We start from the raw sequence: 23,562 nt of genomic DNA, 5'->3' as shown, positions 1-23,562 counted from the left end.
CGCTGGACTGCACAGGCTGTGTCTCAGGGTGTCTCACACACGTACATGCGGGCTGTTGGCTGTGTCTCCGGGTGTCTGGTACACACACAATGCCACGGCTTGTGTTCTAGGGATGCCCTCAGGATGCAGGCTGTGTTTTGGGGTGTCTCTCACATAGAGTCCGAGGGGACGTGTAGGGGTGTCTCACACACACACACACTGACAGAGGGCCTCTCGCAAGCACATACGGTGCCACAGGGAGTGTTTTTGAGGGCATCAGCCTCACAAGCATCCTCTCACACAAGGCCACAGGTTGTGCCTGAGGGTTTCTTTCACACACACACACACACACACACATGGGCTGTTAGCTCTGCCTCAGGGCATCTCACGCACACACCACGCCACAGCTTGTGTTCCGGAGGTGCCCTCGAGACACGGGCCGCCTTTTGGGGCGTCTCTCACACACACATAGAGAGCCCGAGACGCATAGACAGTGTCCAACACACACACACGGCGCCACGGGGGGTGTTTCTGAGGGCGCCCTCACACGCAGGGGCCGCAGGTTGTGACAGCGGGTGTCACTCGCACACTCTCTCACACACCGACGGCCCCGCCCCCCGTCCGCAGGCTCCGCCCCCCGTCCGCAGGCTCCGCCTCCAGGCCGCAGGCTCCGCCCCGCGCCCCGCGCCCGTTACGGCGGCGGCCCCGGGGCGTGGCCCCGCCCCCCGCGGGCCCCGCCCCCCCGGCCGGCGGCGCGCCGCGCGCGTGACGATGCGGCGGCGGCGCCGCCCCCGCTCGCCTGGAGCCGGCGGCGGCTGCGGCAGCCGCGAGCCGGGCGGGCGGGCGCGGCGCGGGGGCGGCGGCGCCGGGCCATGGATTACCCCGAGCCCGGCTCGCCGCAGGGCGCGTGGGAGCTGCCGGGCGAAGCCAGCGGCGAGGAGGGAGCGGAGGGCGGCGGCGGCGGCTCGCAGCAGCAGCCGGGCCGGCAGCAGCAGCAGCAGCGCCCGCGGCCGGTGCCGCTCCGCGCCGCGCTCTCCACCTCGTCCTCCGAGGGCGAGCCCGAGGGCGGCGCGCGGGAGCGCAGCCCGAGCGACGAGGGCGGCGGCGGCGAGTTCGACTCGGCCGAATCGGGCGCCTCGCCGCGCTACTCCACGGGCACCGGCGGCGACTGCAGCGAGGGCGAGGGCGCGGGGCTGGCGAGCAGCGAGAGCGGCGGCAGCGGCTTCGCGCTGCCGGAGAGGAAGCGGGCGCGGGCGGCGGCGGCGGCGGGCGGCGCGGCGCGGGCGCGCTATGAGGTGGTGCGCGAGCTGGGCGCCGAGGAGGTGCGCTGGTTCTACCGCGAGGAGCGCAAGAGCTGGAAGCCCTTCATCGGCTACGACTCGCTGCGCCTCGAGCGGGCCTTCCGCGCGCTGGCGCCCGCCGCGCCGCCCGTGGAGCCCGTGTGCGTGCGGAGCGGCCTCTACGAGGTGGACGTGGCGAGCGGCGAGTGCTACCCGGTCTACTGGAACCGTGAGTGCGGTTGGGGGCGCGGGACGGGGAGCGGTTCTGCCCGCGCGCGTGGGGACTGGGGAGATGGGGCCGGGGGGGTGTTGGGCACCCTCAGCCACCGCGGGGGGTTGGGGGGCTATGGGTGACACCCCTGACATGGAGATGGGGCTGGAGGGGGTCTGGGTGCCCCCCACGTGGAGCCCGGGGGGGTCCGTGGGTGTCCCTGGCCCCCTCGTGCACTGTGGTTGGGGCCAGGTCTTGGGTGCCCCCCACGTGGAGCCCAGGGGGGTCCATGGGTGCCCCTGGCCCCCTCGTGCATTGCGGTTGGGCCGGGTCCTGGGTGCCCCCCGCATGGAGGCGCTCGGTGAGCGGGGGGCACCCATGTCCCTCACACGGAGGTGGGGTGCCCCTCGCATGGAGCCGGGGGGGGTCTCGTGTGTGCTGGGGGGAGCACAGCTGTAGAGGGTGGTTGGGGGCACCAGGCTCCCCCCTTGCACCCATGGCCCTGGGATGGGCAGGGGGCTTTGGGCACCCCCCCCACATCCCTGAGGCCTGGGGAAGGGAGCTGGGTCCCCTCTGCATGTGCCACATGGGGTGTCCCCGCCACCCCGGTCCACAGGAGAGGGTCCCGAGAGCAGGAGCGGGGCACAGGGTGGCTCCGTGGGGAGGGTTCCTTGTCACTGCCTCTTACCCCCTGCTAATCCCGTTTCCCTGGAGGCTTGGGCACCTTGCAGTGCCCGCCTGGGATGGGGACAACCAGGCTGTCCCTGGCTCCTCGCTCCCTGTTTAGGGACACAGAGGGATGTGTGAGGAAAGAGGGGGCACAGGGCACAGCAGCCTCTCAGACATGCTCGTAGGGGAGATGGCATGGGCACCCCTGCCACCCCTGCGCTGGAGAGGGGGCGCAGGAGGCAGTAGGGACCCCTGTCCCACCTGCAGACACCTTTGGGACGTGGACATTGGGCACCCATTTGCACATGCCCAACGGAGATGGGAACTGGGCATCTTTCTTCCTTGCCCCTGTGTGCACATCCAGGGGAATCTTCCCATCCATGGGTGCCTAGGGAAGGAAGGTGACTGAGAACCTTACTTATGCTTCCCATTTCCTAAGGAAAAGGTGAGGGAGATTTGTATTAAACACTTTCATGCCCTCTTTTCTCCAATATGCACATCTGTCTTCAGAAGGAGCACATTGGAAACAAGCAGCTGTATGTGCCTTGTCTCCCTGTCGCTTCTGATCCCTTTCCTTTGGGGAATCGTGTTGGATGAGAGGGTTGAGGTCTGGCTTCTGCCTCTGCTCTCCTCATCGTCTCCGCTGGGAAAGCGGTCATGCTGTGCTTCATCTAACCATCGTCATCCCTTCACTGGGAGGTGGCCTGAAATGGGACCACTTTCCACTCAGAGAGGTTACAACAGGCACCTGGGATGTCTCACCTCTGTTGGAAGGGTGAGACATAAGGACACTGTACATTTACTTCATCCCCTCAACTTCAAAATGAGGTGGTGACACCCCTTGTCTCCCACCCGTCCCCAAGAGGGGATGTCCCCTTGGATCCCTGGTAGAGAAGAGAGGACCATGGAGAATGGAGAAGAAAAAAGCAGACACCTGAGCTGTTCCCCTTTTTTGGGAGGGAATGTTCTCCGTGTATTTCCTGGACACATGAGCATTTGCTCTTACAGAGCAGACAAGCTGTGCCACTGCTCATCTGTCCTTGGGAATGTGCTTTGTGTCCCCTTTCAAGGACAAGGAGACTGTTAGGGAATAGGCGAGGAGAAGACATAGACTTTGTCCTTGCATGGGCCATGGACCTGGGAGAAGGGCAGGCAGGTTGTTCTTGTCCCTTCTATGTATTTTGAGATCCAGGAGGCAGGGTTGGGACCCATGAAGGCGTTTAGAAAGGGAAACTGTTTCAGAGTGGCAGAGCTGAAAACTTAGGGTTTTCAATTGTTTTCCCTGTTCTTCCTCAGCTCCCTTGCCGGAGGGAGGTCCACGGAAACCAGCGCCAGGTAGTAAAGTTCATTTGTGGTGTGACATTTTGTCTGGTCTTTCCAATCCTTGCCCGGCACTCGGGTAGGAGCTTGGAGGAGCAAGCACGGCCGAAAAGGGAGCACTGCTCTTAGTCCGTGTGTCCGGAGCTCCGGAAGGGAAAAGAGGAGGTAGTTCTTGCTTCTCACCCTCAATTCCATGCAGCGAGAACGTGGTGCAGATGCCATGTTGGGAAGAGATGGTGCCGGTCACCCAAGGGATGAGGAAACCGCTGCCGTCCCTCCTGGTCCCTGTGCAGCGTGGGGACAGGAGCGTGAGCAAGCGGGGCTGCCAGGTGAGCTAGGATTGTGCCTGGTGATGGCAGCAGGAGGCTGTGCTCATCAGCAGCTTAAAGGTTTAATTTCTTGACCCTGTGCAGTGTCTCTTTTGGAACTGGTTCAGTCTCATTAAACCTGACGAGCAGATGTTTCAAATACTGGCATATGCCACACAGGGGGATTTCGGGAGCTTGGAAGAAGATTCGCCAGGCTAGCACCAGAAGCAGTGCTAGGCCCGAGAGAGAAACCCATGATCCAAGGAGACTAAGGATGGGGATGTCCGCTGTCCTCAAAGCTGATTAAAGAGAGGGCTCAATCTTTTATTATCAGCTACACTCATCTGCAAGACTAAGACAAGCTTTTGCTGTTTCACTGATCTGTCAGTGCCTCCTGATCTAGCTTCTCCTGGCACACGATTTGGGATCCTAAGGATCTCTGCCACTTCGGTTCCCTGTGGTGCTGGAGGGAGCTGCTGGTGCAGTAGAGCAGGAAGGGGAATCCTGCTCTCCAACCACAGGAGCATGAAGTGTAGTGAGCACAACTGGCTTGAAATATGCTGAGATGCACATTAAGGGTACAGAAACTGCTCTGCTTCTGCTGATTCATGGTTTTGGTTCAGAGCAAAGGTCGAAGCTCTTGTCTCTGTTGTTCCTCCAAGTTTTATTGTTCTGTTTTACATATGTACAGTATTTCGGGGAAGGCTGTTGTCTCATAGCTACAGTATTGAGCGCCCTGACAAATCTTCAGCTATTAAACATGTAGTCTAAATGACAGCAAGGTCTTGGTTATACCTTGCTGTTTGTTGAAATGTTTTCTCACTCCATGTCATCTTAAACTCATCACGAGTTTAATTTTTATATTAGACTGAGATACAATTTGAGCAGATTAATTACTGAGAATTTTATCCTTACCTTGTGACCTCTGGGATTTATTTAATTAGTGCTTCAGAACTAGCAAAGACAGCAGAGGAGGACTAAAATTCTTAGTGAGCCTCCCAGACAAGGGAGCAGTTTGAAACTGGGCATCTCCGTTTCTTCTGTGGACCTAACAAAGAAGAGTATTTTACATGTGGGTCTCCTGTCTGAATCTTGTTAGATTATCTAGTCGTCTTTGCTGCTTCTGCTTGAAGAGGGCTGTTTTACAACCATTTTTCTATAGTTTTGCTCAGTCTGCTTTTCGATGTCCTGAGCGAGTCTGTTAATTCCACAGCCTGTGGATTTGGTGGCTCTTTCTTCTGATTTATGAATTTGGCCCATGGGTCTATTAATTCTGTCTGGTATTTTTTGATTGTTAGGCTGCTTGTCCCTTTTTGATCTCTTTGTCAGGTTATGTACATTGAGTTCTTGCAGTGTTTTCTTAAAAAAACACTTAATTCTCACTTTCCTGATGGTTTCCTTTCATGCCAGCATGTTCTTCGGTTTGAGTTCTGCCTGTGTTGGACACTCGTCTTGGCTGCTGTCTGTTTTGCAGTAGTACTTTTAAAAACTGAGATTTCAGTAAAACCTTGGAGCACATGGGGAGAAAGAACATCAAAATGTACATTTCTGCATTCATATGGGGAGCCTATGGAGTACTGCCTTTTTGGGAAGAGGAAAATGCTTCACCTCCACATATACACACTTAAAGTAGATCCATAAGGCGGATGGAAACTATTGAAATTGTTCCTTTTTTGGTGTAATGGGGCTCTCTAAAATAAAGGGCTATGAATTTTTTACATTTAACTATTCCTACTGCTTACGTTCTCCTTTCCTTTAATCTGTTGAAGGAATATAAGCTACTCATTGCTTTATTTAGTCTTGTGGATCAGAATTCTGTAGTGTTTGGAAGGTCATTGGTTTAAGAAACTCTTTTCAAAATGTTAAAAACTTTAAAAGTCACAAATACACTTCTGTTTTTCAGGCTTGGTAAGGTTTTTAATTTGTTTTTGGTTTTGCCTAGCACTTTAAACGGTCTATTAAATAAAACACGAAGCTGTATAGCACAGAAGTTATGTTGCTGGGGCCGTCCCTGACTGAAGATACAAGCGTTGCCCTGTTGCACAGATTTAACAGAGATTCTGCTGAGCTTAGCTGGGAAAACCTGTGGATAGAGAGGGTGCCACTGGGTCTAAATTTTAAAATTTGCATCCCGGGCTCGAATTGGGCAGCTTTAGAAATGGTTTTAGCTGCCTTTAAGCTTCTAATGCAAGAGATTTCCCAGTGCCAGTACTGGAAGAAGAGGCATCGATAGCACATGTGAAAAGCCTCTGCCGACCAAGCTTGACACGAAATGAGACTTGAACCAGCTCCTGAACCTGGGGCTGGTCGAGATTCTTGCAAAACCTTCAAGTATCCTGCTTAATGCTTGGCACCAGGTGATTGCAAAAGGCTTTTGCAGTGGTGAGTTATTTTGCTGTGCTTGTTTTCATGTAGGAGATGGTGGTCAGACCTGTGGTACCTGGTGGCTCCTTGGATTGCGTCGCTGACGCTAAAAACCGAGGGGCGAGAGCTGGGAGGTGCCTCTCTGCTGTCCGCTCTGTGCGTGAGCGTTGGGTGCTCGTCCCTTCCCTACAGCTGCCCATATATGAATATATGAATTTTTGCATTGGCTGTTTACAAACTGGCAGGCCTTGGGGTCCAGATCCCACCAAACCTCTTGCCTGTGCTGCTTATATCCAGTCTGGTACTTCTGTCGAGACTGCACTTTCAGTTTACAGTTTTCGTACAAATTTGGTTAGCATTCTGAGATAGAAATGGCAATAAAACAGATTTACGTAGCAAGATAAAAAGTTGAGGTTTTGGAAATAAGTGTTCGAGTAAGTTTGTCCTTGCATTTGTTTCAGACCTTAGTAACAGAGCACTTTTTTGTTGCTTTATAGTATGCACAGGGTGTTACTTGTGCAGCGTTGGCAAGTCTTGGAGTATGGCTGAGACTGTTCCTTTATGCAGCAGACTTTCTGATCGAAGGGTGAATATTTGCAAATAAAATACAATATAATGCAAATGCATCCTGCTAGTTTACAAGGCAAGTACTTGTGCTACTTAAAGTCTTTCCTGGGTTTTACTTTTCTGTCTGTCAATGCTACTTTCCTTCCAAAAGCATCTTGTAGTTTGCTTTCAGCCAACTCGTTCCTGACCAGAAGGCCTAGCACATGTTGATGAAATCATTCTAGATTCATGGTGCTCTGTGTATCAAATCACAAAATAAGTTTGTTGGTACATATGTTCTGTTAAGATTATGGTCTCTGGTACCTTTCCTGATTTAAGCAAAGAATATTTGTGACTTCAAGGATTCTTTCCTAGAGCGGGTGGGAGCTGTGTGTGTCTTGTTTGGATGTGCCTTTGAGGTTATGCTTTTATTTTTGTGATTTGTAAGCGTTATTTAAGCAAAATGAATCTACTCGTTTGTCAAGGGACACCAGAATTACAAAATCACTCCAAAGTGAACTGTGCTTGCCCTTTCACATGGCCTGCCCGGACAAGGACTGTTGAATGATGGTGATACAGAGCAAAGGAGAGGTAGGAAGAACTCTTGTGCAACAGCTTTGTGACTCCATCTGAGCAGGTCAAGATGGAGCCATCAGAGCTTGGGCAGATGATGCTGGAGCAGGCGAGAGAAGGGAAGAGACCTGGATGAGAACTGCAGCAGCTGTGTGGCTTGGAAAGCTCCTACCTTGCAGAAGCTGTGAAGTTTATTTCTACTCCAGGGCTGGATGCAGTTTGTGAGGGACAAGGCAGAGCCGAGGGGAACGTTTGGGTTGCTCCTGGGTGCCAGGCACGTGGAGGTTTTATCTGCTGTTACTGAGAAAACACATCCGTGAAATGAAGAGGATCGAGAGTTGTGTCCTGACCGAGTTTAGCCTTGAATATTGGCTGTGACTGGCAAGAGCAGAGAAATAGGTTGGGATTTAACTTGAAGGTGATGGGGTAGATTAGAATGAGGTGCATTTTTATGTGTGTGTGTGAGAGAGGGAGAGGCTGCTCAGAGAGGAGATGCTGAGAGCAAAGCCAGACCTTGGACAGAGCCTGTCCTGGCACTGCAGGGGCTGTGAGAAGGACCCGCAAGAGCTGACACTATAAAAGCAGAAGGGCTAAACGGAGCGAAAATCTGCAAGAGAGCGAGAAATTAAAACAAAAAGCGTGACCAGTTCTGTCAGTGGTATCCAAAGACTGAAAAAGGTGTAGGTGGAGTAATGATTTTAAGTGTTGGCCAGAGAAAGGGTCGCTGCTGTGGTACAATCTAGTGGGTTGCAAGTAGCTGAAGCCACAGCAGTGTGTCCGGTGTAGAGCTGGATGGGAAGAGCGTTGGAGAGCAATGGTAAATAGCACAGTAAAGGAGGACTGAGTATGGGGTTCCAGGAATGAGGTCCCAGGCAGTGATATTTAAGATGCAAGAGAGAAAAATCATGCCAGTTTTATGGAGGAAAATTAACTACAGAGGGGAAAAAAGTGAAAGATGGGATAAAGTTGTAGGAAGCCTGGGTATGGGATGAACAGACAGAGCAAGGAGTGGGGTTAGAAGGAGAATGCATAAAAATCCCTGCCAAGGAGGAAGAGGGAAGAAGTAGAACGTATTCAAGGCCACACTAACCTTTCCTCTCATCTTGTTAGTGATTGCAGGAAGCTTGAGGTAGGCGCAGGAGAAATCCTGCTTTTAATTTTTCTCCAAAACAATCCCGTATTGGACCCTATTAGCTCAAGCTGCCCGTATTGACACTGGAGAGAGCTGCTTAACAGGGTGCCTCTTGGGAGAGCTCACACACTTGCAGCTGAAACATGGTTGGAAAAACCCATGGCTCTCCATGGCCTTGAAGCACATCCTTAAATTTTAGGAGACACTTGCCTATGTGGCTCAGTCTTTTCTTTCTTTTTTTATTTCTTGTTTCAGTTTAGCTTTCACCTGTTGCTATTTGAAAGCACACAAGCTGCTTTTGCGCATTAGGAAAGAGCAGACAAGGGACTTGCTTCTCCAGCCTCTTGGCTCCAGCAGAAGCTGATGGAGGAAGTGCTTCACTTGGAAGTACTGCAAAGTGCCAAGAACACTCAATTATTTTGATTTTTTTAAATTCCTGTCTAAATTTTGCCACCATGTGACCTGTAGTTTGGTGTGAAAAGGGCTTCTCCTGGATGAGGGAAGCTTTCCGGGCCTGTGTGGCCCACATGGATGTCTCCAGGTGGTGAGAGCTGGGGAGCTTGCTCCAGGATAGGATCACAAAGTCTTCATTTAAACTGTATAAAAGTAAGAGATGGTTGAGTCTTTACAAATATTAGCAAAATTTATAATCTCAACAAGAAAATATCTGAGTTAAATACTTTTGGCTTCCAGTCTGGTTTAGCCGATTTCAAAATCGTTACTGTACGAGAGTGGTGTGAATTTCAGTTTTATGTATGTAATTGAGCTATGGTATTGAAATTTGGTAAACTAATTGACAAGAAATTACTAAAAATGAAGTTCTGGACTTAAACCCATAGCTGTTATGAGGAGTAACTTTGAAAGCTTTCTCATTCTGTGGGATTTCCTCTATATTCACAGCTTGTAGCTGCAGTGTAGATCAGTCTGTTTGGGAAGAGAATTCCTTCTGTTGATCAGGGTGAATTTGCATTTTGTTTCAGTTAAACTCAAGTAAATTCTACCTGCAATTTTGGAATTCAGTAAAGCAGCTTAGAGTCATTTCATGGAGCAGCAAAATAGTGTTCTTTACAACTCAGTGAATGAAACAACTCTCTCGGTCTAGGAAACTGAATAAAATTCTGTCTCTGTAAGGTTATATGACTCTTTTTAGCTTTTCTGTGGCCAGGATTTCACCCTTGAGCTCCTCTTCAGGTTACATTGTTACTTCCAAAAGAATAGAACAGTTTGCTTGTGCTTGCATTCACCCAAAGGAAGGTCATTTGGGCAGTGATTAAGGAATGGGTCCATTTATTTAAATACCACCAACCTACTCTATTCTGAAATAACTCAGTGGTGAATAGCTAGAAAACTATAGGACTCCAAGCCATAGAGGAAGCGTGGTATGATACCTAGCTGAAGTGAAATAAGGAACTTCTGGTTATTTCATTATAACCTCCTTTCACCTCCCTATGCATGATCCTGCCACTGACAATAAAGTGCAGTTCCATTCTCAGGTTCTGTCACCATCTCGTCCCATGATGAAGCTCCCTGTCCTCATTTTTTTTTTCTGTGCTTTCAGGAGGGTCTACGAGCCCATCTGTAAGGAAACTAAGCAAGAAAACAGACATTGTCTCGTGCAAACTGTGCTCTGAGCATTTGCTTTGGCAAAAATAGAACCTGCAAATCGTTATTCCTGTAGCAGTAGTGGTGGTGATAGCTGTTGGGTGAGTCAGACTCGAGGTAATACAGAGTTTGAGTAGTACTGGTCATGATACTTAACCTGCCTGCGCTGGCGAAAAATCCTACGGGCCATGCAGCAGTTCAGTTCCCCAAACTATAATTTTAGGCTTCATACAATAGCAATGGATAGCAAATTTTTAAAAACCTATGTGGCTGTCTTTAATGTTACTCTGAAATGTTTGTATTTCAGTGGTTCAGACCAATGTTCAGCTTCTTGTGTGCCTTGCAGTTTCCAGGACACACAAGGTCCAGCACTTCTTAGCAGCATTTCTGCACTGAAGCCACTTCTTGCCTTTCTAGCAAGCTGGGTTTTTCTTCACTTTGACACACATGTGAGCACGATTGCTTGTTATTTAAATAGCCTTCAGCCTTAGATGTCACCTTCCCGTAGCCTCCGTCACCTTCAGCTTCCGCAGATATTATCTTTGTGCCCTGCACACAGTAATAGTGAAGCCAAGTTTAAGGAACAGGTATTAGTGCACTAAATGCAGGCAGCCCGCATCAAGCTGACTGCGTTTTGTGAACATCTTTTTCTTGTTCAAGTTCTCCACTTTGAGCTTGGAGTATTAGGAAAACTGAGTTTTACAGTTAGAGCAAAACATAGTCTTTAAATTTGGGGGTTTTTAAATGTTATACTAACCTATCATATCTCATTTGTGGGTTAAGGATTATAGGTTTTTGGAGTCTGAAGAGCAGACACTGCTATGACGGCCTTAACTTTGCCATGAAGCCATCTGGCCAAGACCTTTGTTTTGAGGCAATGAAATGAAAGCTGAGTGACTGTCACTCATTATTTTATTCTCTTCATGCCTCTTCCACATTGCATTCTGGTTTCTGTTGATATTTCTGAAATATATTTCTTTCTGGCCTCTTATTCAAGCTCTATTTGCACTATTTTGCAGTAGTTGTGTGTGCTTAGGCACGTGCTATTTTAATATACCCAAGAATCAATGTGGTGGCAGGAAGCAGATAATAGTGTTCAGGCAGTAACTCAGGAGGAAAAATGGAGGCAAATTCAGCTCAGTTAATACTTTTTAGTATGTGTTTTAAAGCACTTTGCAGATTTTTTTAATGCAATTTGTAGTTATTGAAGTCTTTTGACACATCAAAGGCTGTGATATGCAATGCATATCATACAAAGACCTTCACCAAAACAGAGTGTTTGGGATATACCTATATAAATTGCTGCAAGTGTACTATGGATTGCATGATTTTTTTTATTTTAGCTTCATTTTCATAGTTCAGAGGATTTGGGTGATTACCATAACACAAATTGCTCGTATTTTTGTATTTTCATGTCACTAATTACAGCACTTGTAATTAATTACTTGGCTTTTCAGGAAAAAAAGGCTTTTTTTTGTATAAATCATAATCCTTTGTAGCAGTCTAAATCACTTACCACTTTTAGAGGAAAAAAAGTTTAAAATATGTATGAATAATAAAGTGCTTTTCCTCAGCTTCTAATCTTTGCCATTCAGATATATTTAGCAAGTGTTGTGTAAATACACCATGCCAATGTATAACCAGCCAAACATACTGGTATCTTCAACCTGAAGCACTGCCAACTGCAGATTATGTGGTGTAATTCTTAAGGCACTAAAGAAGTCAAAGCAAATCATTTCCCAGGGATCAGGACAAAGATAAATGATGCTTTACCATCTGATAAATAATGCTTTACCATCTGATAAATAATGCTTTACCATCTGATAAATTTGAAATTCTCTTTTCTCTTTCCCACCGCATACACACTAAAGTTAAATTACAATATGATAGAAATACCTACGGTTCATTTGTTCTTAATGCAAAAATAAATGAAAGTGTTCAGCTTAAGCTTCCCAAAATCACCTGTGAATATTTGGGACATGGAGGAATTTACTGAAGGTGGACAGAAGTGATTGAAGTTGGGTGCTAAATGGAGCTGTATGGAGCAAGATCACTGAATGAATCACATAAGTATCTTTTAAGGGAAAGGACCTTTATATCCCAAGTGGGACAGAAAAGCAGGAATTCAGTTTGCAGAGGTGTGACTCCGAACACTGTGTGTCCTCCCACCTTGCTCGTATGTCCTTGCTCAGGGTAGTGGCTCACCCCTAGCACAGAGCCTCTGCTTTGCGAGCGCAATGCTGCTGGCTTTTGGAGTTGGAGGATTATGATTGTTTGGGGCATTTGTGGGTCATCATCATGATACTTGTAATTAAGAATTTAGCCTGAACTGAATTCCAGCCTCACATGCTTCTGATCTAGCTCTCTTTGGTTTTCAAAGCTGCAGAACGCGCATACAAATGGAAAGTTGTTCTCTCCACTTTACTGGACCTTCTCTAAGGGAATTAACACGAAATATTTCTTCCCCCCAACACTGCAATTTCAAATGTGATCATTTCTTACCTGAAAGACTGAATTCCGTGGTTTTGCGTGTGTGTTTTTGGTTTGTTTTTCCAACCAAACCGCTCTCTGGTAGAAGGAAACGTCATTTCCTTGCTTCCTGGTCCAGGGGGGTTTTCTCTCGAGGGCTCTTGGTGATCAACGGTCGGGTTGGAAAATCAGGTGAGTTTGTGGATCCGAGGTCTGTGGCTGCAGGCGCCACATGCACGAGCCTAAAGGTGCCAGGGAGCAACTCCAGGGCTTCCCTAAAATCCCTCAGCTGGAATTTTTAAAAAAACAAATTACTCTGTTCATAATTCCAGGCCCTACTCCAAAAGCAAAGCTCCATAATAATCTGTCTTGGATTTCGAAGTGGTTTATAGGTGACAGGTTTTCCAGATAAATGCCCTTTCCAGCCCTGCAGCCTGGTACATTATTAGTTTATTCCCAAATTCAACCACTCTGTAAAGATTTATATATATATATATATATTTCATGTTTCAAGCATGCCAATATTTGCTGCCTGAGCCTTTCTGGGAGAGGCACTTGCCCATCTATTCTTTGAGAGCTGCTGTTGAGCACTACTTTTGTAAAGCACTGCTATGGGAAAGTTTATCTCGGGCAAAAAGAGCCTGAAAATGTTTCTTGTAACTATGTGTAGAGTTCTAGGAATGTGTAGGTGGAGACTCCAATGTGAAAACTTTGAAGCCCTTCACAATTGAAAAGAGGTGTCTTGTACTCGTTTGGCTGGGAGTATAAAATAGTATTCACATGGCAGCTTTTAACAACAGAAAAACATCTTTTAATGGATTCAGTGAATGGAGCCTTGTCAGAACGCTTAGGCAGGAATTAAAGAATTGCAGATTTTCCCAGCAAGGATTAACATCCGACACGACTGTCCCATCGCTTCGGCCACAACGGGCTCCTCTGTGCCCGCTCGCGCGCTCGGCGCTTGCCACAGGCAGCGCTTTGTTGCAGAGCGGAGCGGCAGGATCAGTGTGGTCATTCCATGGAAAGACGCGGATATCTGGCAGGTGGAACCTCCTCCTGCAGTCTGAGCCGAGTGCCTGATAAGACACCGCTGTTTACGTTCATTTGTTGCTCCTCATGCAGCGCTCTGTATGGTGATGATTTGCATCACTGCAGTTAACGTTTTCATTCCAAGAAGCCTCGAATCCCTGTTTCGTGCTTCCCTGGTGGGATGCGGACTCCAAAACCAGTCAAAATTTTCATAGCCAATTGAACTTCCGCGTTGTTTGTAGCAATGAGCTTTTGCAGTTTAAAGCCATTCAGACTTTTTTGTTCTCCTGATATATTTGGATTTATTCCCATGAAATAACCATGCCCCTTGAGGATCCAAGTCCTTTTGTTCTCCGATCAGATCATCCTGCTGCTGCAAAGGAGCAGGGCTCGGGGGTTGCTGTCGTTCCTAGGGCTGCAGGAACCGTGGCGTCTTGTCTGGTTGTCTTTTTGAAATTGCTTTGGAGATTTTTGGCTGTTACTTTCGCTGCGGAGAGGTTATTGGGAGAAGGAGATCCTGCCATCACCCTCACGGCTCGTACGTCTGGTGGATGAAAAATCCCCCAAATCGGTCACTGTTCAGTGCGGGATAGACCCCGTGAGGAACCTTGTAGGAACTCCTGCTCTGCCACATGGAGAGCACATGGACAGGCACCCCGCTCCTCACGTGGGGTAGTGAAACCAAAATCTAGCACTCAAGGCAGCCCGCAGCGAAAGGCTGGTTGCCAGCTACAGAGAACTTCCCTCTCTAGCAAGCAAAGTGTTTTAAAATTGCCCTTTCTGATAACAGGAACGTGAATGGGATTATTATAAGCACAGTGCTGCAGGGAAGCAAGGCTCTGTGCAGCAAGGCTGTGCACATGAGGGTTTCTCTCCCCATCATTCTGCATCCTCTTAATATTTTACAAGCCACAGGTAGCTGCTGGTCAAATTTTGCAGAGAAGCATGAATCTAAATTCCTATTTATTTATTTATTTATTTATAAATACAAGGCAGCTGGGTAGAGAGGAATATAATCCTTTTACAGTTGGACTAGTCTTTGAGCCTAACCTTTAATACATCTTGCACAGCCTGCATCTTTCTATCCATCTCTCCAATTTTCACACACACATTTAGAACTTGGCTTCCTTGCTTCCACTGCTGCTGCAGATTAATGCTGCTGCAGCAGTGGGTCAGCTCCTAGGAAAACCTGGTGTTTGCAGCTGGGAGAAGGTGGTCAGGGCTCCCAGCAGAGGGAATGTAACTTGGGATCAAAACATGGATCAATCTGCTGTGTCTCTTGGCTGCTGTCAGTCCGTGATCCGTGTTTAAAACCCAGTGTCTCGTGTCTGATTTCCAGAATCTGAAAAAATCCCTGTGATGCGTGGACAGTGGTTTATTGATGGTACGTGGCAACCCCTGGAAGAGGAGGAGAGCAACCTGATAGAACAAGAACATCTCAATCGCTTCAAAGGCCAGCAGCTGCAGGAGAGCTTCGATATGGAAGTATCAAAACCTGTCGATGGGAAGGAGGGTAAGATTGCTTGGATTTTTTTTTTTAATGTTTTCTGGATGGTTGGGACCTATTTTTGTCAAGTAAGAATGTGTTTTGTGATGGCCCTTCATCCTGCATAGTGGGGAGCACTGTTACAGGCTTCAGCATGCTCACCTGTTTTCCTGCTACAGCACATTTGCACATTTGATGAGCACTTTGTAAAATTATGTTCATGGATAAGCTTCTTGTTCCCATTTTTTTGTGTGCCACAATATCTTTCTATTGTGTTTCAAAATCTCACATAAAGCTGAAATTCCTTGATGCATCAGGAAGAGTGTGAGTGTCTGAACACAAACTGGCTCTCAGCTTTCTGACCAGTGTTCCTAATCCTGCCTTACAGGGAGTATCAGTTTTACAGATCACATTTTATTTTCCATTCTAGTTCAATCTGTGGCTTTATCAGAGTAGTGTCCAGTTTTGCTCAATCTTCGGACTTCATTCTGTTGTGGAAGTCCTTGCATTTTAACAACCAGGCTGAGGATGGTCCGTTCAAGTTCCTGGGTATCTCAAATACATTTAGCACTTTTAAGAATAGACTCTTACAGTTGAGTTAGTTGCTCTGGGTAAGTACAGCCCGGTGAGAGTTCAATATATTGGGCTCTTGTGCTCCATTTGTATTTATTGGTTCTAATGTCTTAGACTTTGACAAACCAAAAGCTCTAAGTAGAGTCCTCACAATATACTTTCATAGTGCTGTGGTTGTCTTACTCTTTCTGAAGCAATGATAAATTGCAAATATTTTGTACAAAACAGTTATAGAACATAAAGTACCTCTTGGCCCTGAGCATGGCAGGTTAATGCATGAACTGTGTGATCACACAAGTAAATCCTTGTTCATAATTTAGAAGCAAGACAGTACTCAGAATAGTTCTGTGATTACTGTAAAGAAAACCAGAATATCATTTCTTGGCTTAAGGAGATTTTTCAGCAGAATAGAAAGCAAAGTTCCTAGCTTCCTTCAAAGCTAGTGAAGAGATTGATATATATATATATATATATATATATATATATAATGTTTTTTTTTTGCATTTGTACTGGCTTGGAAAATGTTTCCCCCCACTAAGCCTACAGAATAGTCTCCTGCTGTAACAGCTGTGTTAGGCAGGTGCAAAAAACTGTGTGATCCCTGAACCAGAGCAGCACCACCCCCTTTTGAAAGGCATTTACCTGCTTTTCTGTGCTTTGATTTATCGTTTTGGTGAATGTGGATACAAAGCTCAGCTTTGTTAGCACAGCTGCATCCCACTGTGAGGGCAGTGTTGTCTGTGGCAGAATAGTGTTCTTATCCTGGGAAAGCACATCCTTTATAGCTGCCTTTGTAGCCAAGGTAGGTTAACTTTTGAAGGAAGGATGTCTTGAGTTGTACTTGGATTTTCCTAACCTAGTGAGCAATGGAGTCTCTGGAGCAAAAGCTGTCAAGTTTGAGGTAGGAAAGATTGAGCGGAGTGGAACCCTGCTGTTTATGAAAAGATAAGAGAGGAAAAAAACCCTCCAAATTCTATAAAAATGAAGCAAAAAAAAAAAAGTACATTTACTTGAAAACGAAGTATGTGTTAAGCCATGAATAACTTTAAATAGATATTTTTAGTAGTAGTGAGGGAGTCACAGTAAAGTTATGATTAAAGTGGGTGGGAAAAGTTGTTTAATCATTATAATATATCTCTCTCCATCTCCAGTCAGCTAACACTGATGATTGCTGTCTACACACAGCACTGCGGAGAGGCTTGAGGGCTGTTATGTCATCACTGGTGACCTAAGTGTTCCTTTTTGGAAAAGTGTTGAATTAAGTGTATAAATTCCTTAAATCCTAACATTCCTGCTACATTTTTTTTGAAAATATCCTTTTCACTAAGCAGATTTTAATCCCCTCAGGATTTATAGGCAGCTGTTGTTTAAGACTAGTAAAAGCTGTAATAGACTTCTAAATATCACTGAAAGGTGAAGCAGCTATTTGCAATGTTATGGTCAGCACTGTAAATAACGAAAAAAGTAACAATTTTACCTAATTTCCCAGAAAAAGTTCAAGATTGTCTGTTGCACTGAGATCTCATTACTTAAAGCAGTTAATAATAATTGTCTGTTATGTGAACACGCCAGCGTATGTTGTAAGTAATGAAGAGCCAACCCCTCTCATCAAGAAGCATCTGGCTGATATTGAGTAGTCGAACGTGTTGATTCCCAGTCTGACCCCAGCCCTGCTGCAGATGGGAGCAGTAGGCTGAAAAGTTAGGAGCCAGAAATCCTTCATCTTTATGGTGAACAGGGGATGGTTTAGTTCCAGATTTCTGTTTTGGGTAGTTTTCTCTTATTCAGCCTGCAAACTTGGGGTAATGTGATATCCTGTAAGTTAGTATCCAAGACTTGGGTTACGGCTGGTTTATGGTTTCATTTTCCTCCTTTTATTTCTTTGTTCTCTGGAGATTTTTCCTGCAGAAAACGGAACGGTGAGCAAGCTGCTTACTAGCTGCTTAGCACACTTGGCTTTTAAGCAACCTGCTAGTGCATTGCTAGCAACAAAACCACCTTCCTCAAGTGCAGGCCGAGTGATGCTGCTTCCCCTCTGTGTAGTATGGAATACACTCGAGATCTTTGCCTCTAGAGACATGAGACCCCTTTATGAGGATTTGTTTTTCTCAATTCTGCTTCTGGATTTAAGCATTTTAACAAGAAAACACCTGTGCTTTGTCCAGAGCATCTATAGATGAAGTGTTTTGGGACCAGAGGAAGTTAATAGCAGTGTGGGATGCTGTTTAGGTGAATGACTTGTCAAGTTCTCGAATCCCTACACAGGAGCAAACTGCCTAGAGCAGCATTTTGATTTGCACCTTTCTAAGTTAAGGACTAACTAGTAGAGGTGCAAAAGGAACCGTGCTGAAGGTGAGCCCTGTCAGAAGAGCAGGGGTCTGGCTGCATTGCTTTGGTTGTGCTGTGAAAGGGAACTGATGCAGCTTGTGTTCGCCTTAATGCAAACCGCAAACATAAAATCAGCGGATTCAGGAAAGCATCTTCCAGCTTGTCACTAATTTAAACAACTTTATGTCACTTCTGAGCAGAATGAGAATCATTATGCTGTCATTTTGTGGCTATATTAAAGCTTGACACTCTCATTTAGTCTTTGCAAAAACCAGTCAAATCCTTGACACCCTAAACCTACAAATGTGAGTTTCCAGATTTGTAATTTTTCTGCTATGATTTGTTTGTCCAGTACTTGGTTTTTATCCAAGTAGTACTGTTTATTATTATTATTATTATTTATTTAGACTTTGCCCATCCTACTTAAAGAAGATTTATTCCTCAAAGCTAGCATACAGAATTTATCAACGTAGGCTGTAAGGTGACATTTTGAAATAAATTCTTAAGTTCAAAATTCTAACCATTTGATACAAACTTTGACCCTTAAAATGCAAAATTGTTTTGGTGGTATATTTAATCACACTGAGAATGAATTATCTCTGATGTTTTCCTGCAGGAATATTAACCTTTCTTGTATGTGACTCTTTATAGAAATATTTTGCAGTAAGCAATATGTTTAACTTAGATCTTTCCGAAGAATATTTATCACACCTATTCTGTGAAGCAGTATTTCAATTGAAAACATTTCAAAGGAACATAAAAATGGAACATTTTTATGTTACCTTGCTAGCAGTCATTCTGCTGAAAATACACAAAATAATACAAGATTTGAAAGCTGCTTTTTATGCTTCCCCAGGCAGATAAGTTCAAGACTTACCTGAAAGAGGCTATCAAAGGAGCAGTGTCCTGCAGTGATTTCAATAGTATCAAGGTCATCATAAGAGAAATAACTCTAAACTCAGACCACAGCAGCTTCTTTAATGTTCTTAGACCAGATATTTTGTTAAGAAAGTGTAACCAGAAAAAAGGGGCAAAGATCCAGACCAGCACCTTCCTGATGAATGGTCACAGACCTTTCAGCACTGAATATCTCTTGCTGTGTGCCTGTTGCCCACATATCCCTTGCTTTGAGTTGCTGTGGTGTAAAAGAGGGGGAATTTGGTACATGGGAAAGCTTCTCTCTGTTGTCTTCTGTGCAATGAAGCCCCAAACCTGTGGTATCAGTGCCGAGGAGCAGGATAGGACCAGCAAGTGCTCAGGTAAAGCAAGGAAGACACAACGTTCCTCGTGAAGTCTTCACCCGTGGAGATACTCAAAATTCAGCTAGAACTCAACAAAAAGGCTCTTCTCAAAGCAGGGTCGACAGAGCAAGCTGCTCCACACTCTGTACAATCAAACTTTGAATATCTCCCCTTAAGGATGGAGACTCCAGAACCTCTCTGGACAACCTGTTCTGGTGTCCAACCACCTTTACAGTAAAAGCTTTTTCTTATGTTTTAGTTTATTTTCCTATATATGTTCTTCTTGTGCATCATATTGCTGCAGCCAGGAAAATATTTTGTAGAATGTTCTATATTCTGTAATATACCAAATTATAGAGTATTAATCTCTGCTGACATTTGAAAGGAGGATGTTTCAGTGGTGTTTCCCCCCTCTCCAGCAGGCTTCATAATTGGAGCTTGCTTAATGACTTAACACTTTTGAGTGCAGCAGCCCAGACTAGAGCCTGTTTCTTGATCTCCCATTGGATTTTATCACTTATGTAGCTACACTTAGATTTCTGAGGCTGCAGCATTCTGAAATGTTTGTGTTTGCTGAGCACATAAGGCTGTTTGGGAGACTGAGCACCCTAATGCAGTCACACAGGTTTGCAGAATTTCACTTTCCAACTTAACTCTGGAGTAGCCAACGTGCAAGAAACATCCCAGCATAATGGGGTTTAGGAAAAGTAGGAAAACAATATGCCAGGATAATGCTTGAACAGCTTCTTAGTCACACAACTGACTTGCTTTGCAGAGCCTTTGACTTCTCTTAAGGCATTTCTCCTATAATTGCACTGCTTTGGTGTGTGGGGATTGCTTTGCAATAGCCTGGTATTCTTAATTCTGTATTAAAAGGAGTAAAATAAGACAAGTCTAGCAAAACTTCTGAACTTGCTTTACTTTTAAGGCAAGTTGCTCCTGCTCGTGAAGGAGCTGCTGGTGCATTTCCCTGTGGACACACAGACCAGGGCTCCCAGTAGGGTATTAAGTCTAGTCTAACTTGTTAGATGCACACAGCCTGTGGGGAAAATGATAGACCTGTACTTAGAGTTATGTTTTTTTTAATATTTTTATTTTAATTTAAATGTTTTTGGTATATATTTAAGAAGGATTATTGTGTTCTACCCTATACAAACTAATATATCTCTGCTTTTAAACACACCAGTGCAAAGGCACTAGTTAAGACTGGTGATTACACTCTCACGTTTTTCTTTTACTAACACTTTCAGCTTTGCTGCATTTATCATGTCCTAACTGTTTATGAAAAGGGGAAAAGTTGAATTTGGCTAATGTGATCTCACACTTTTTGTTACAAAAGTCAGTTCTTAAATGCTGTATTTACTCAGTGAAATGTCAATTAACAAAAGAGCAATGCTAATGGAAAAAATGACACCCCTTTAAAATATTTTACTTTGAAGCTCAGTGTTTTTACTTTTAGTTCTCTACCACCTCCCTCCCTTCTCCCTCCCTTCTCTGTTCAAATGGAGAGGAAATAAGGAGAATTCAGATGCCGCATGTCTTAAGCGAAAGCGCTCCCAAGGTACAGTAATTGTAGATTTCTTTCTTGTAGTGCTCCTGGTTTAGGAAGCTTAAAATTCTAGTTTGCTCGTATCAGTTCAATGTGTTAGATTTACCTGCTTCAATTTCTTGAGCTGCGTTCATAGCATTTCCTTCAAAAGGGAGGAAAAAGCATCGTAAATCCTAGAAGAAAAGTAGAAGTGCTGTGAAGCATAGAGAAAAGTAGATGTGCTAATCCATGTTGTAATTGTTTGTGATTGTCATGAAAAGTTATGTTAGAGAAGGAATGTGGGTTTAATAAAGAGGTTTACACTGCATACTGTTTTCACAATCTTTAATTTCATATTGTATATAATTTTTACTGTAGCTTTTATATCAGTACTGGAATGGAATAAGACTCCAGGCATGTAATATATACAAAAAGGCTGCATGGACTACATGATCAAGGCTGCTGTGTGGTTGCAGAATTTTACAGCAATGTGCAAATTCATTCAAAAAGTGGGAGTAGGTATTACAGGAGCCATTAATGATTGCAGAAGGCTCCAAAGTACTTAGCACTGATCTGTCTGTGTCACTGTTGGTGGCAGTAGATATTAAACTCTTATTGACTTCAGCGATCATGGAAGTGGACTTCTGAAAACTGCACCCTCGATTTAAAATATAAATGCAAATGGTAGGTGTAGAGGTTTTCTTATCTCATGTGTTCGCTTAGCTCCAGGGAATACTCTGAAGTATGAGAACTTATTTTGACATGCATAAATGTTTGCCTTTTGACTTTCTTTGATTACAACTTTAATAGGATCCAAAATGCAAACGCTTGCAGTCAGTGTTTAATGATAAACCTTTTCCTGCCACTTCACAAACACGGAGCTCATGTCTATTCAAGGCAAATAGGGGTAATTACAGTTTTTAACAGTAAGAAGAGCCATATATCTTTGCTTCATCTTTAGATAACTGTTTTTATTTCACATTTTCCATGCGCACAGAAAGTCATTTTGTATAATTTGCCCAAATCATTCCCATTGGTAGTTCTGAATGTGCTTGAATTGAAAGTCGGTGCTTATATAAATCATGACATTCATGAATTGAAAAATGAAGAAGTAAAATATAAAAATGACAAGAATTTGAAATAGCCCAATTTGATTAAGACCAATAGCCTTTCTAATGGCTTTGTGTTTAGCTTGTAAATAAAAAAAGTTTTAAAGCTACTATTGCCTGAAGTTTGCATCCTGGAACTTGAGTCATTTAGAAAACAACAGTGACCAAATTATGCTCTCAACTCTGTTTATGAAGTGCCAGATTTTTGTTCAGAAAGTAATACTGAATGACTGCAAAATAGATTTAGTAAAAAATACTTGATTGGAGAAAGCAGGAAAGGATTTCAAACAGTCTGTGTCCCTTCTGTGGCCACTAGGCATGACTGCAGTGGTGGTTCCTTCCTGGAAGTGATGGAGGTAGCATCAGCTCTCGCACTTCAAAGATTGCCTTCTTCTAGCGTGAGTTTGACTTGAGTATGGTCAGAAACTCTGGTAGAATCGCCCCATGTTTTGGCCTTGGCAAGGAGATTGTTGAGTAAAAAACAATCCTTACCTAAAAGGTATTTAATTTTAGACCCCTGGCCCAGTGAAATGTCACGTTTGAGCACCCGTCCAGCTGCAGCCTCGGCTGGGAGCGCTCAGCTCGTCACACGTGTCCGCCCGGGGACATCCCCTCTCCGTGCTATCCACGCGGGGAGCATATGGACAGCACAAGCTTCCTGCCCCTCGGCTGTTATCCAATTATTCTGACTCAAGAGGAGTCTGATCCAGGTCAGCTTTTTCAAGGCTTTAGAAATATGTATTTCAGATTCTCTTTTTTTCCCCTTTTCCCCATATTTAAACTTTTTGGAGGGATTTTTCCTCTCTGCTCGTCTGTCTTGATGAAGCAAAATAGTGATGATAACCAATGACTTTTTTTCCAGCTGACAATAGTCCTTTCTTGATCCCTTTCTTGTCACCTGTGCTTCTCTCTCAGTTTTGCACTGCTGCTCTGTGCTGTTCAGCATTGGGCTATCTTCCATGTGCAGTGGGGCTTTGCCTTCCACATATCAGTGCTCTGGGTGTCCATCTTGTGTTCCTAAAAAACGCTTCGTCTGTAGCTCCTGGGCTACAAAAGAAACCCAAACTTGGTCTCACTTCTGTGGGCTTGGCCTGCAATCCCAAACTAGAAAGCTCAGCAATGTGCAAGAGTGTGTAAGAACTTCAGTGACTGGGGAGAGGAAACCTAAGGAAATTCCTCCTGAGAAGCAAAGATGATGTCAGCATCAGAGAAACTCCCGTGAAAACAATGTTCCAAGAAGTCTGCTCACGGCAGAGGTTCCTGTCCCATGATCTTGCAGGAGACCCTTCACCTCTTCCTAATCTATTCTGAGATGTGCATCCACAGTTGGATCTCAGTGGAGCTCAGAGTCGTTGCAGCCTGGTGTCCTGCTGTGAATCCTCAACTTAGAAGGTGCATTTCGGAAGGACCCAGAAGGCAGAAGAGCAAGCATGAAGAGGAGGATATCCCTGTTGTCGTGTTCACTGCCTAATCTGGATTCTGCAGTCCTGTGCTTCGACAGCCAAGCAACAGCATGCGTTAGTGACTTCTTGACACCCAGGGACATCTCTTGGTAAGAACTTGTCAGTTTGACCATCTTTGTGACTTGAAAGAGTCGCTTTTTTTAAGAGGGGTATATCGCATTATCTCATATTTAAGGAAATAACTAATTCGCAAGTCCTTGTTCAGGACAATGATTGTAGTCCTTATCATTGCCTACCTGGAGTGCCTGGTTTGTATCTTCAGATTTTTAAGATTATTACTTTCATATTGCTATCAGACCTTCTCAGAAGATGTATTTCTTCCTTCCTGGGAGCACCAAGACTACGAACTCCT

The 23,562-nt window shown here is 45.2% G+C and overlaps 1 protein-coding gene across 2 annotated transcripts in view; it reads left to right on the top strand.

Moving 5' to 3' along the window:
- Positions 1-851: 851 nt before the first annotated feature.
- Positions 852-23,562, top strand: part of DDHD1 (DDHD domain containing 1) — a 60,433-nt gene continuing 37,722 nt past the window's right edge. The window contains exons 1-3 of one of the 2 annotated variants that reach the window (XM_088538940.1): positions 852-1,488; positions 14,822-14,995; positions 20,570-20,671. In XM_088538940.1, the coding sequence (XP_088395066.1) occupies positions 852-1,488; positions 14,822-14,995; positions 20,570-20,671 (913 nt within the window). The remainder of the gene's footprint in view (positions 1,489-14,821; positions 14,996-20,569; positions 20,672-23,562) is intronic. The other variant, XM_088538945.1, reaches the window with a different exon arrangement.

This window comes from Tinamus guttatus, unplaced genomic scaffold (assembly GCF_059628265.1).
Source record: "Tinamus guttatus ecotype Peru unplaced genomic scaffold, ASM5962826v1 Tinamus_guttatus_pri_ptg000048l, whole genome shotgun sequence".
In the NCBI taxonomy this organism is placed as follows: domain Eukaryota; kingdom Metazoa; phylum Chordata; class Aves; order Tinamiformes; family Tinamidae; genus Tinamus; species Tinamus guttatus.
This window is presented reverse-complemented; position numbering and strand designations above follow the sequence as displayed.